This window comes from Cloeon dipterum, chromosome 2, assembly GCF_949628265.1.
Source record: "Cloeon dipterum chromosome 2, ieCloDipt1.1, whole genome shotgun sequence".
Taxonomy (NCBI): domain Eukaryota; kingdom Metazoa; phylum Arthropoda; class Insecta; order Ephemeroptera; family Baetidae; genus Cloeon; species Cloeon dipterum.
Genome location: NC_088787.1, coordinates 26,124,109 through 26,138,591, shown reverse-complemented (window position 1 = coordinate 26,138,591; position 14,483 = coordinate 26,124,109). Strand labels below are relative to the sequence as shown.

General features: G+C 45.2%; 1 protein-coding gene across 1 annotated transcript; it reads left to right on the top strand.

The window, feature by feature from the left end:
- Positions 1–216: 216 nt before the first annotated feature.
- LOC135937997 (tetratricopeptide repeat protein 28) lies at positions 217–14,437 on the top strand. The gene is made up of 24 exons (XM_065481464.1): positions 217–405; positions 4,252–4,455; positions 4,737–4,938; positions 4,989–5,215; positions 5,549–5,911; positions 6,162–6,536; positions 6,682–7,164; positions 7,233–7,592; positions 7,649–7,939; positions 8,180–8,514; positions 8,629–8,915; positions 8,967–9,351; positions 9,515–9,988; positions 10,048–10,187; positions 10,248–10,816; positions 11,111–11,371; positions 11,610–12,051; positions 12,300–12,560; positions 12,618–12,725; positions 12,815–13,037; positions 13,148–13,314; positions 13,439–13,698; positions 13,873–14,185; positions 14,244–14,437. The coding sequence occupies exons 1-24, from the start codon at positions 382–384 to the stop codon at positions 14,270–14,272; spliced, it is 6,783 nt and encodes a 2,260-aa protein (XP_065337536.1). The 5' UTR covers positions 217–381; the 3' UTR covers positions 14,273–14,437.
- Positions 14,438–14,483: the final 46 nt, after the last annotated feature.

Sequence of the window (14,483 nt, the reverse complement as noted above, 5' to 3'; positions counted from 1 at the left end):
GGCATCAAAATTTGAATAGTGAACATATTTTTCTAAAAATGTCCAAAATAAAAAAAAAACAAATAACTTTTCCAAAGAGAATTTATAAAATAATGGTTAAAATTAAGTCAGGGTCTTCTGATTATGATATTCTCCATTCAAATTACGCTTGTCTTGTTGGTACACCTGGAAGGTACCTGCAGGTACAAAGGCAGCGAGGTGTGGAGGGGGAGAACAGGTAGGCAAGGCGGCTGGCGAAGCAGGTAGTCAAGGCAGACGCGGCCAAGTGTCGGTGTGCTTGCTGCAAGTTCGCTCTCGTGTCAGGGGTCGAGGCAGCGCCGAATGGGCGACGAGGGGCGATGAGTGGCCCAGGGCCCCGCGAGGAGCCCACCTAGCACCACCATGTCGCAGCGAGACCTGTCCGAGGTGAGTCTTGGCGTGCGCCAGTTTTAGCGGCGGGTCCACCTGTGGAATGCAGCCTCCCGACCGCCCCTCTTGGATCCTTGAGAGCAAAAAACAACACTCGCGCTGCTCTCGGTTCCATCCGTCCAGCGCGGCCGCCTCCTTTTTTCCCTCTCCGAAAATTACATCCGGTAATCGCGTTAATGACTGTTTTGCTTTCGGTCCCTGGCCAAGGTAGATTTTTTTCCTCACTCGTCGTTTGAAAAACACGTAAGCCGCGGTGGCCGCGAGATGTGTGGAGCACTCGCTCTTCGATCGAGAGTAGCAATAAGGAGATGCTGCTGATTGTGAGAGCGGCAGAAAAGAGCCTTGCTCTTGTTTTCGAAACGCCTCCCATGCTCTCTTGCTTGTGCGTTGCGTAAATATTTAACTGCACATTTATCGGTTTTCCCGCTTGGAGTGAAAAGAAAACGAAGCAATACCTAAGATTTTCTTTCGTGCGTATCTTTCTTTCGTTCTTTGCTAGCTTTAAATGTTTACTTCCACTATTTTTAATGCGGTCCAACTTTTTTTGATTAAAAGCTCTAAGAATATTCTTGGTATGTGGGAAAGGTCGAAAATAATTGAGTTTCGTAATTATATTAAATTGGGCAAAAAATGCCAGGCACTGATCGTCGTAGTATAAAGCTTTCTGCTTGATTTATTTCAAGCTACCCTATTTTTAAACTGCTGTACACGCAATAAACGAGATAACAGATTCTTGGCATGCAGTTATGAATGGAAATTTTAATAATAAAATGTCACACTTCTTACTCAGCTAGCAGAAATCTTGCTTTGAAACTGTTTATGAGCCTCATTCGAGTTTGCGATATAGTTTTTCAAACTAACTGATAGTAGAGATTAGGATCCGACAACGCTACTACCCCCAAATGCTATTCTTATGATGGGATATCAGGATTTCTGACCTGTTGTAGAATCCTAATTCTAATCTCCTTATCGAACTGATAGGTTTTATTTATTCGAGTGGGGCCCGACAGGAATTTTGTTCCTGCTGTGACACAGCCGAAGATGATTTTGGAACATTATCATTGGGAAACATATTTGACGCCCCAAATATTGTAGTTGAGGAAATATAGCAATCAATTCCTCTGTAAAAAAATATGCAAAATAAAGGTGGGAATTTTAGTCGACATAATATTATATTATCATACGCTCTGTAAACGGCAACAGACAAAATATTTTTTAAATCTCCTGCAATTCTAATTTGAAAAATTGAGTCTAATAATCGATCAATTCGGCTTAAACCAACTAAGTCTATTTTCGCAAAAGTTTGTAATTAAAACAATAAATTGCTTTGAAATTTTAATTTCACTCTCAAGCAAAATATTTTGTTCCTTGTATTGATTTTTCTTCTCCATCTTCCATGGAAAATTTTCAATGTTGGACCTCTGTTAAGAACATTTGAATAAAATGCATGTTTGAACCTGGTAGCTGAATTTTCATTCATAATACAATTTAATGGCTAGAATTTTATTTAATCAGAATTTTAGTGCCACTTAAATCACAAAATAATTTTCATATATCTGAGAACATCTCTTTTGTTAGGATAGCCGACTCCTTCTGTTTAGGAATTTACAAACTTTGTTTGCTAAAAATAATTACAACTGCACCCATTTTTTTGCCAGCTAACAGTACAAAACTCAACGGTTAAAAGTCCAAGTAATTCATTTATTAGTTTCGCCTCTTATTCGGATTTTTTCCACCCAAGTGATTTTCATTTTCGCTGGTGCGTAATTTATGGTCTGCCTAACTTTTGAGCCGCGAAATCACGAAAGCTAGGATGAGAGAGAGAGAGAGAGAGAGAGAGAGAGAGAGAGAGAGAGAGAGAGAGAGAGAGAGAAAAATGGATAATGTGGTGTGCTCGGCGCAGTTAATTATCATGTTTGGCTTTGTGCACGATTCGGCCATAAACGCGGCGAAAATCCATTTGGGCCGGCTGACCCACGATGCGAATTTGCACCGCAGCGTGCTCTCGGCCAATAATTACTGCTCTCTTTTATGTTCTCCGTATGCTATGCCCGTAACAAGGAGAGCAGGATATTGTTTGTTGCTTTCCGAAGGGTCAGACGATGCCGTGGGAAAGGAAAAACTCTTCAAACTATGATTTCCAGTAGAAAATCGGTTGATTATTTTGCATGAAAACGCGACTGGCATTCGCTGCAACTCGTCTGCGCCTATGCAGACCGATGGACTGGTTTTGAAAGTGAAATTGCAGCTCGATCGTGACAGTTTCGTCAGCGGGAAAAGTGTGACAAGATAGCGAGTCACGTTGACGCTGATTTAATGCAGGGAACTAGTTTTAAATTGAAAAATTTCAACAATTTTAAGCTCATTTTTTGGCAATCCGAATTTGCATGGTAAAAATCGCAGCATTAAACATTTTCTTTACGCAGTACATGGCTTTAAACGCTTTGGTTGCTTATGCAAAAATTAGCGCATTATTTAAATAAAAATGCAGGTCAGCATAAAATTCAAATTTATCTGGGTGCTTGGCAATTCAAGACATGTCTACACCATTAAGACTGCTTTTTAATTAAGGACCATTTAATGCCAGACAGTATGTGAACCGGTGTGCTGCAGACCGGAAAATTCAACGTTGTACATTTGAATGTGTTGTGCGCTGAAGCTAGTTATTGCGAATGTATATATATCGCCCATTCGTCATAAAGGGAGCCGTTCTTTCAAGATAATGCGGTTCGAACAGACGGAATGCGAATGAATAATAAAAACAATGACGCATAAAAGCAGAGGGTGTGCGCGCAGTTCTATACATCGCATTGTTCACAATGCGATTCAATACTTATTGTAAGTTTAAATTTGCCATTGTCTCGATCTATTCATTTTGGGCATCGTCTGATCTTCAGCAAGATCAGAATTCGCCAATCCTTTGTTTATTATTTGCAACTTCAGAATTTAGCTTTGAAAATGATTAATTGCCAATCAACTGGAAGGGGAGCGTGATGTTTCAAATCGAACCTTTGAACTTTTCCAGCGCTTGAGTAAGATATTTTTTTTCGTATTTCAAGTTGGAATTTCTTCTCTTCTTTCTCAAACCTAAATGAATACTGCTCAGTTTTTCCCACGCAGTGGTTGTAGAGAGCACTGAGCGAAAAACAATGAGCGCACCAGAGCATTTTTGCTCGCTCCGTCAGTGACGCGCAGTCATCTTTATTATTGCATTATTTTCTTTTTCACATAAACACAAGGCCGGGAGACACTGGTCCCCATTATTATTGTGTGTTATTATTTTGCGTGCCGGCCCTCTAGAGAGCACCAACGGCTTCTTTTCTGCGCGATTATATCGCAGAGTCAATGCCCATCCGGCCGAGTAGGACGATATTTTTTAAAATTCTCCTCTATAAAAAGAGAGGAAGTGACCACATAATTATTTCTGTCGGTCAGACCACAATTTCATGACGGTTGCGGTCCGAATTCGAGTTTGATTAGTATATTATACGAGTTTTGTTAATTTAAGTCGTTGGATGGACTATTTCTCACGTGGTTGGGACCAAATTAAAAAAAATTGATTCACCTCGTTAGATTTTACAACTAGATAATGAACAAATTAAAATTAAGCTAAGCAAAAAATGTTTCTTGAAAATAACTTTCTTGAGCTCGACTGCTCATGGATTTAGATATCACTTCTTCCCCATCGTCAACACGTGTTTCAAAATATTATTATTCCTTCACGCCTCCGAATCTCTGAACACGCTCAGTTATGTTGTGTTTACGCTTTGACGGATGTGTGTGCTGATGCATAACAATGTTGTTGATAATTCGCTGATGGAATGCGGTGGTTGTGTGTCGCAGAATGAGTTGGAGGCGCCGTCAGAGCTGCCGGCGGCCAACAGGCTTCTCTTCCTCGAGAAGGTGCGCCAGTCAAACGCGGCTTGCCAGAGCGGCGACTTCGCCAACGCCATCGCCCTCTACACCGAGGCTCTCCTCATCTCACCAGGACACCCGGTTCTCCTCTCCAACCGATCCGCGGCCAGGATCAAACTCGGCGATTTCCAGGTATTTTTATTCAGCCCTTGAAACCATAATTGATTATTTTTTTAAGAGAACCTTAATCAACAGTAGACATGCAACATAACATTCTATAAAAAGGTTTGTTATGATAGGATCTTTGAAAATTATTTATCAATTATTATTCAGTATTTTGTCACTTCTATAAGAAAAATTCATAGCATAAAAACTAAACCACCCAATGAAATATTCAAATTGTGCCGTGTTTTTTTAATTTGCGAAGGATAAATTTTTCTGAAAATTATTTAACAAATTTTTGGAAATTTCAGTCAGCATTGCAAGACGCTTTGGCCGCGAGGGAAGCCGAGCCGCGATGGCCAAAAGCCTACTTCCGTCAAGGGGTGGCCCTGCAATGCCTCGGCCGCCATGGGGACGCACTGGCCGCCTTCAGTTCCGGCCTGGGGCAGGACCCAAAGTCCACGCAGCTGCTAAATGCGCTGATCGAGGCCGCCATGAAGTCACCTTTGAGATGTATGCTGCAATAATCTCCTAATTTTTTTTTCTACAATTAAATTTTGCAGCAACACTTGACCCCACGTTCCGACAGCTGAAGGCGATGAAGTTAGATTCTTCACCATTTGTCATCATTTCGGTCGTGGGTCAAGAGCTGTTGGCCGCTGGCCTGTACGCTCCGGCGGTCGTGGTGTTGGAGGCTGCTCTCAGAATCGGCACATGCAGTCTCAAACTTCGTGGTTCAGTCTTCTCAGCTCTGTCATCGGCCTACTGGGCTTTGAACTCGCTGGACAAGGTAAATTTTGGAATCATAACTTGAAAATCTCAGATTAAGAGATGTTTTGATAATTCATGGTTTAAATTAAAATGACAGTTTTTATTGAAGTACATTTTAATTATTACGTTGAATAAGTTTTCTTCGTTGTTTGTAGTAAAAATTTTAACTCAATACGCATTGCAGTGTTTGAAAAATTACTGAATTGCCTTGTTAAAGTAAAGCTTTTCAGGAGCCAAGAATTTAATTGGTGAAAAATGCTCCATTTCCAAAATGTTTTAATTTCCTGTTCCCCATTTCGCTCTCATCTTGAGCTCATTTCTGAAATATTTTCTCATGTCTGCAATCCCACAGGCAATCAGCTACATGCAGCAAGACCTAGCGGTGGCGAAGAGCCTCGGCGACATCGCTGGCGAGTGCAGGGCGCACGGAAACCTCGGCTCTGCATACTTCAGCAAGGGCAGCTTCAAAGAGGCGCTTACCTCGCACCGTTACCAGCTCGTGCTCGCCATGAAGTGCAGGGACACGCAGGCGGCCGCGGCCGCCCTCACTAGTCTGGGCCACGTGTACACGGCCATCGGGGACTACCCCAACGCGCTGGCATCTCACAAGCAGTGCGTCCAGCTGGTCAAGCAGATGGGTGACACCCTGCAGGAGGCCAGGGAGATCGGAAATGTCGGCGCCGTCTACCTCGCTATGGGCGACTTTGACAGTGCCGTGAGTGATATTTATTTTTCTCTTGCTTTCTAGTAATTTAATTTTAAAATATTCAGATTAAAAGTTGTTAATTCATGCTACTCTTTCAAGCAGACAATAATTTGAAGTATAGACTTTTGTTAAAAGAAATTGAAAATTGCTTTTGATTAATAAGAGAAAAAGAAATTATTTTATTTAAGCAAGGAGTTATTTTTTCTTAATAGTGCTGCTTGAAACTTACCGATTATAACATGAACCACTCGGTTTTCAGGTTGACTGCCATACACAACACCTGAGGTTAGCGAAGCAACTGGGCAACAAGGTAGAGGAGGCGCGGGCCTACAGCAACCTCGGCTCGAGCCACCACTTCCGGCGCAATTTTGAAAAGGCGCTCGCCTTTCACGAGCACGTGCTGCGCATCGCCCTGAAGCTCAAGGACCGGTCGGTGGAGGCGAGGGCCTACGCTGGGCTGGGCCACGCTGCCAGGTGCATGGGCGACTACACGCAGGCTAGAAAGTGGCACGAACGGCAGCTCGACTCGGCGCTCGCCACCAGGGACAGGGTCGCCGAGGGCAGGGCCTGCTCCAACCTAGGAATCGTCTACCAGCTGCTCGGCGACCACGACGCCGCCCTCAAATTGCACCAGGTCAGAATCTCGATTAATATATCATGAACAGTAGAATTCAATTGGGATCATTAAATTCGTTTCGATTCACTAAATTCAGATTTAAAATAGCATACAATTAATTTGTCTACCGAATGCTTTGATTGATAAAATATTTATTTTCCAGGCTCACCTGGCAATCGCCAGAGCACTCGGGGACAGGGCAGGCATGGGACGCGCCTACGGGAACATGGGAAACGCGCATAGCGCCATGGGCTACTACGAACAGGCCATAAAATTGCACAAACAAGAGCTGACCATCAGCAAAGAAGTGAACGACAGGTCGTCCGAGGCGTCGACCCACGGCAACCTGGCAGTCGCCTACCAGGCGCTGGGGATGCACGAGAAGGCGCTGATGCACTACAGAGCGCACCTAAACATCGCGCGCGAGCTGAAAGACGCGGCGGGTGAGGCGTGCGCCCTTCTGAACTTGGGGAACTGCCACAGCTCGCGAGCGGAGTTCAACCTAGCCGTGCCTTTCTACGAGAACTACCTGATGCTCAGCCAGGAAATGCATGACGTCGAAGGAGAGGGCAAAGCATGCCACCTGCTCGGATACGCGCATTATTGCCTTGGGAACTACAAAGAGGCTGTTCGCTATTATGATCAGGTAAAATATCAAATTCAAATCTCTTATTTAAACTGAATAAAATGATTGATTTTTTTTAAATCAACCAGGATTTGGCGTTAGCAAAAGACCTGCAGGACCGAAACTCAATGGCAAGGGCGTACTGCAACCTGGGTCTGGCTCACCTGGCCCTGGGAGCGCACGCGACTGCACTAGAGTGCCAAAAGTACTTTCTTGCCATTTCCCACATGACCAAAAACGCCGCTGGCAAATTCCGCGCTCTCGGCAACATGGGTGATGTCCTCGGCAGGTCGGGTAATATGGAGGAGGCTGTGAAGATGTATGCCAGGCAGTTGGCCCTCGCCAGGAACATCGGCGACCGGTCTCTCGAGGCGGCTGCTTACGGTGCCCTCGGGAGGGCCAACAGGACGCTCGGATTTTTCGACAAGGCGCTGGGATTCCACACTCAGGTATTTTGAAACCTTTCTCGGCTCAGGGAACAAAATCTCACCATTTCGCATTATAGGAGTTAACCCTGAGGCAGGAAATGAGCGACGTCCGGGGCGAGTGCAGGGCGCATGGTCAGCTAGGCGCTGTGCACATGTCCCTGGGCAACTACACACACGCAACAAAGTGTTACTCAGAGCAGCTGGAAAGAGCAAGGGAGGTTGGAGAAGCAGCCCTGGAAGCTCAAGCCTACGGCAATCTCGGAATCGCCAGACTGAATATGGGCCACTACGAGGATGCTATTGGCTACCTAGAGCAGCAGTTGGCTACTTTAGAGCCTCTTTGCACACCAACTTCATTGCTTGATAAGGTATTTATTATTTTAATTATTATCCTCTCAACTATACATTTTTAGTAGAAATCAAAACGGATTATATATCTCATTCAAAACTTCTCACGAAAAATTCCTCAATTGAATATTAAATTAATTTTCATTAGAGATATATTTTCTTTTATCGGCAGAAAAAAACTTGATTTACAGGTTGAAATAAGCTGAGTTATTGAAAAGTGCTTGGTAGAACATAATTAAGTTTCTATTTCATGATTTAAGGGCCGAGCTTTAGGCAATCTTGGCGATTGTTACGAGGCTCTTGGAGACTGGGAAGAAGCAATCCGGTGCCACGAGCAGCACCTCAACCTGGCCAATCAGCTGCACAGTCCACGCGACCAAGAACGCGCCTTTCGCGGCCTAGGAAACGCGCACCAAAGCTTGGGCCACCTTCAGCAGTCGCTAGTCTGCTTCGAAAAAAGACTTGTGGTGGCCCACGAGCTGGGCAATCCTGACGCCAAAATGGACGGTTACGGGGACCTGGGACAGGTGCATGCCGCCCTCGGGCAGTTTGAACCAGCTGTCAGTTGTCTCCAGCATCAACTCTCCATCGCAAGGTACTATTGCATTTTACTGTCTCAGAAAATATTAACAGCTAGCTGAGCTTAAAAATATAAGGTTTTGCACAAAAATGAATATTTATTAACAATTTTTTAAATTTTTGTTAACAGAGATCTTTGTGACAAGGCCGCAGAGGGTGAGGCTGCCAGTGGTCTGGGCAGTGTTTTGCAAAAGACTGGCGACCTAGAAGGCGCTCTTCGACACCACACACTGCACCTGGCACTCGCGGAAGAACTCGAGATGAGCTCAGCCCAAGCCAAAGCCCACGGTAACCTGGGCGTCACTCACGAGGCCCTGGGAAATATGATGGAGGCCCAGCAATGTTACGAAAAGCAACTGGAACTATCCATCCACACGAACGACCAAATCCAGCAGATATTCGCCTACAGCTCACTTGGTATGGTGGAAATTTCAACCCAATTATTCTTGCTCTAATTATCTTATTCAGGCCGTGTTCAACACGCCCTTGGTGATTCGGGCGCCGCTGCTAACAACCTGGCGAGGGCTCTTTCCTTAGCGCAGCTCCTGGGTCGAAGGGAGGAGGAGGCCAAGGCCCGCCATCGATTGGGCCTGGCTCTGTGGGCTCAGGGAGACATTTCGGCCGCTGCATCTCAACTGGAGCGGTCAGCCACAATGCTGGAGACCCTGCGCAAGGAGACCAAGGACCCTGATGGAAGGCTGGCGCTTTTTGATCTACAGACTGCGTGCTATCAAGCTCTGGTTAAGGTCCTGGTGTCTCTAGGCCGCACGTCTGAAGCGCTGCTGGCTTCAGAAAGGGCTCGTTCCAGAGCTCACAATGACCTAATCGAGCAAAGGAGAGGAATCAATCCAGGGTGAATATTTATAATATATTAATTTCAAAAACAATTTTTAGTAGACCAATATGCGATATGTCACTTTTTAACTGAACACTTTTGTCATTTCTAATTATTGGTTTTTCTTGGTTTGGAACTTCAACCAATATAAAATTTTCAATTCTTAAATTGTGTATTGCAGCCAAAGAAGTTCAGTTTTACCAGAGGCAAATCCAGCTTCTCTTCACTCACTCCTGTCCATTGTGGACCACCAAAAAGCAGCAGTCCTGTACTTCAGCATTTCTGCCGGCTGTCTCCTAAGCTGGTGTCTTGTTCCTGGAAAAGGAGTCGTGCGTTTCAGTGAGCAGAATTTGGACAAGGATGACGAAGGTTCCATCCTGGAGAACTACATCCAAGCGGTCCGAGAGACTCTGGGCGTTGAAATCGCCACCGGCTCGTCAAAGAACTTGCACAAGAGTATGATGGCGTTATCCCTCAACGACGCCGGCTCGCAGGCTGGCAGTTCTGAGCCGGAAATGACTGAGCTCTGGAGTCAGCATCTGGAGCAGCTTGGCGAGAGACTCAACCACGATGGGGACAGAACCGGTTTCCTCCGAATGGTCAATAGGAACCATGCGTTCAACTGCTCCAACTACAGTTTAAGCAGTTTATTCAGGTGGGATTTATTTAAGTGAATTTAGATCTAAATTTTAAATGTAAAAATTAATTGTTTAGTGTGGCAAGCGGTCCGTCAACGTCCACCCCAAGCCGAGCAGGTTCCCAAAGATCACGGAGGGCACCCTGGCAGGGTCCTGCCTGTATTTCCGCCCTCTATCACCTTCTCATCGCTCCCTTTGATGAAGTACTTACTCAAAGTAACTAAATATGCCCACACGTTGCCCAAAAATAACTCTAAATTTAATTTGTTTCTTCAGATGGAAGCCGTGAGCTGCTCTTAGTGCTCGACGGTGACCTGATCCTGGTGCCGTTCCCTGTGCTGCGGTCAGCGGGCACAGCAGACTACCTGTGCGAGCGATTCAGCCTTCTGGTGGTGCCGTCGCTGAGCTCGCTGTCGAGCATGGGCGCCGCAGCGCAGCAGCAGGCGCGTCTACAGCGTCGCACCAACAAGACTTTGACCGAACTGAGTGCCCTGGTGGTGGGCAACCCTAAACTTCCGCCCAGCATCACAGAGCAGTGGGGCTGGAACAACCTGCCGCTTGCCGAGCAAGAGGCCATCATGGTCGGGGAGCTGCTGCAAACCTCGTCGGCCCCCGCCCTTGCGCCCTCAGGGCCCACTCTGCTCGTCGGGAAAAACGCGTCCAAGCAGGCGGTGCTCACCAGACTGACCTCCGCTGACTGCATCCACTTCTCGACGCACGTATCCTGGCAGCTGTCCGCCATCGTACTGGCACCGCCTTCTCCTACGACGGTCGAGATGCCGTCAACGCTGCAGAAAAGAATTGCGTCTCCTGAGGAAATGGACCCGGAGGAAGAGAGTTCTGAAGTGAGTTTTTATTTTTTTTTTAATTAGGATCTCTCTGTCGGTTCGATGAACGCCGCACATGCACTAAAATTTCAAAAGTAATCAATATAAAATTTAAAAATTATTCCAAACGGTTAGAAAATTTATAAATATTCTAGAGATATTTTAAAAATATCATTATTATATTAACCGATTTAACAACAGTAAATTTCAGGCTCCTTTTTACCATGGATTCGTTTTGAAAAGGAATTCCTTATTTGTATTAATAAAACATCCCTCGTAAAAATTGTCAACAACTTTATTTCTTTATTTCAGCCAAGCTCTGAGCCAGCATCCTTGTCTGAGTTTCTGTTAACCGCCGCAGACCTCGTGTCCCTACGCCTTAGAGCCAGATTGGTTGTCTTGAGTTCTTGCCACACGAGAGAGCAGCAGACTTGGGCTTCCGCTGATGGGGTGGTCGGCCTCACCAGAGCCCTGTTGGCCTCCGGAGTCCAATGTGTCCTATTGGCACTTTGGCCCGTACCTGACACAGCTGCCAAAATCCTGCTCAGGGCATTCTACTCTGCACTCTTCCAGGTAAATGAATTAAAATAAAAAGACAAAACAATATTCCTTTAGAAAAATTAAAATCAATATATTTCATTTTTATTACATGTTAATTTTCATAAGTTTTTGGATTGTAGATGGTGCCTAAATTTAAGACATATTTAAACATTCTAAATATAAAATATTGAGAGTTTATTAGAAAACGATCAGAATTTTTCAGTGGGCATTATACTCGCCAAAACTCAAATAATTAATTTAATTTTCTAAGGGTGCAAGGGTGAGTCGAGCCCTGGCCGAAGCGATGACCACTGTGCAGCACACCAAGCATTTTGCCCATCCCGCCAACTGGGCCGGCTTCGTGCTGGTAGGCGCTGACGTCCGCATCTGCTGCAAGGGGGCCCTCGTGGGCCAGGCCTTGGGCCAGCTGCTAGGCCGGCCCAGCGAGTGTCGTGACGCCCTCAGGGTGTCGCTCCACCTGATCGAGAAGTCTTTGCAACGAATCCAGAGAGGCCAGAAGAACGCCATGTACACTACGCAAAAGTCGATTGAGAACAAAGTCGGTGAGGTGCCTGGCTGGAGAGAGCTCCTGATGGCCGTGGGCTTCAGGTTCGAGCCGGCGGCACATGGCATTCCCGCCTCCGTGTTTTTCCCACAAAACGACACAGGAGAGCGACTGTCCAAGGTCAGCTCTTCGCTTCAGGCGCTGCTTGGTGAGTTTTTCTTAAAACTATGTTAACAAATTGAACCATTAAGATAGGCAGTCGAATAATATGTACACGCATACTCTTATATAACTCATTAATTTGACATAAATTATTAATAGTAAATAATCAGCAAATGACGAGAGCATTTTTTACTTATTTTTTTTGGTTATTCATTAGAGTTTCATTTAAGCAAGTTTTTTTCAGCTATATATGTAGCCTATGATGAATTGATAAATATTTAATCTTTATTTTAGGACTGTCTGCAACCAGCTTGCACGCCCTGTCACGACTATTGAATAATACTGAAGCTGCTCGCGAGCTGAGCACAGTGCTACGTCGAATCCAAACCACTTCCAACCCAGCATCCGAGTTGGAAGGATCTTCATCAAGTTCCTCAGCCTCGCAAACTGGCTCAGTCAGCAATTTTTCGACGTCCGCTTCAAGCACCGTTGAAGCAGCGCTAACTGTTAAGCTGTGGAGAGAACCTGGTGTCCACGAATTGCTGGCTTCCCTTGGTACTTCAGATTCTAAACCATTGAGTTTATTTGGTGTGACTGTATTTTTTATTTAAGGTCTTGATTTGATGGAAGTAGGCCAGAATGAAGTGACCCTCCGAACCGGCAAGCAAGCCTCACGAAGGAACATCCAGTTTGCTTTGACCGCTGTCACCACTTTGTTTGGTAAGTAGCAAAAATTAAGAATATTTTTTCCTTCTGGAATTTCATGTCCAATCATACATTTTTTTACAAAACTCAATCCACTTTCATAGAATCAGATGAATCACCTCGAAGCGCAAGTCCAGACTGGTCATCGTTGAGCGACGAAGAGGGCGAAGTCGAAGAGTCGGACACCATGGACTTAAACCACACGTTGGTGCCGACTCCTGGACCCCTAGTGCCGCAAAACTCCACGCCTCTCAACCCTCCACTCATGCTAGGCCGTAGGGGTGCCTTCACCAGTTACGTCAGGAGGCGCGGAGAGCCAGATGGAAGGTAAACTCTCAGCCACATTTTTTATTTTACTTGTAGCAAAATTTACAAAAGGGCTTTTTTAAATTACCAACTCATTGTTTTAATCTTGTAAAAAAATCTCATTTTCTTAGGACTGCCGTGGAGCCTGGTGTGACGCACTCAAGGGCCAGCGGCGGTCGAGAGAGTGACGCCGCCTTCACCCCTAGTCCTGTGGAGCCGCCAGCTTTGGCCCTCTCGCTCCTGCACCAGACCAAAATCAAAAATCTCTACACGCCAACCTCAAGCACTATGACCACAGGTGAAATGCATTTTGTTGAAATATATAATATTGTATTCCATTTTTACGTGTCCAAAATAGGCCCAAGAAACTTTTTAAAATAAATTTCAATTGAAACATTGAAAATAACTTAATTATCATACAGGTCGAAGGCGTCCTGACTCGTCAAGTAGCGCGAGCAGTTCGACCGCAACCACAACCGACTGGGAGGGCGCCGCCACGCTGACTATGGTGCGGCGCCACGCACCCCTGCCGACAGCATCGGCGCCACCGCTGCCGCCAGCCAACCTTCCAACTATGCCTCCACCAAGGCACAGCTCACACAGCTCCGACTCCTCAGACATTGCCACCCCTCCCCAGAGGTCTTCAAGGCTCTCCGTTGCCCCGGAGACACACTGCATTCAGGTAGCATACTGCATAAATTTCAAATATTGGAAGTAATTGTCAAGGTGCTTTAAAATATAATTTTAAAAAAATATTTTACCATTCCCTCTGTCCCCTTTGCTGTGTGAATTATAAATTTTAATTTTTTAATATCGACTGATGTTTTAATTTATTAAATATAATATTTTCTTTCAGGATCACATAATTGCCACGCAGTTGAGACGGCTCCAACACCAACTGGCGCCTATTTCAGATGTCTACCACGAGAGAAGACTCGGTCTAGGTTTGGCGCCGACCCTGAGTTCCCTCCTGATGGAGCAAGCAGCCGAACAGCAGACACCTTCCGTTGTCGAGAGCTCGAGCTCTGCGTCAGGTCGGGACCAGGGTGATGGTGGCCTGTGTTCCTTACTCGAGGAACTTGCCGCTGAAAATACAGACTCCTCCAGTACCAGTGGCACCAGCAGCAAACTCCTGCTAAACTCTAGGAATTTGCTGTTGCAGAGTAAAGGTGACGAATTTTCATTAGCTTTTCTGTCGAGTGCTAATATGATTTATTTTCTCTACAGTTTTCCACTCATCAGGAGACATGGTTTAAAAGGAGTTGAAAGAAAATCCTATCCCATGAAATGTGATATATCGGAAGAATTGGAATTGCTTCTCTCTGCCTTTATGGACAGAAAAATTACTTTGTATAGATCTTGTATGAGAGATGAGCAATAAATCATGCAAAATAATAAAACGAACAGAATGCGCATGTTTTAAATAAAAACCTTTGATCTCTACAGTTACATTGTATTGAGCTGCTT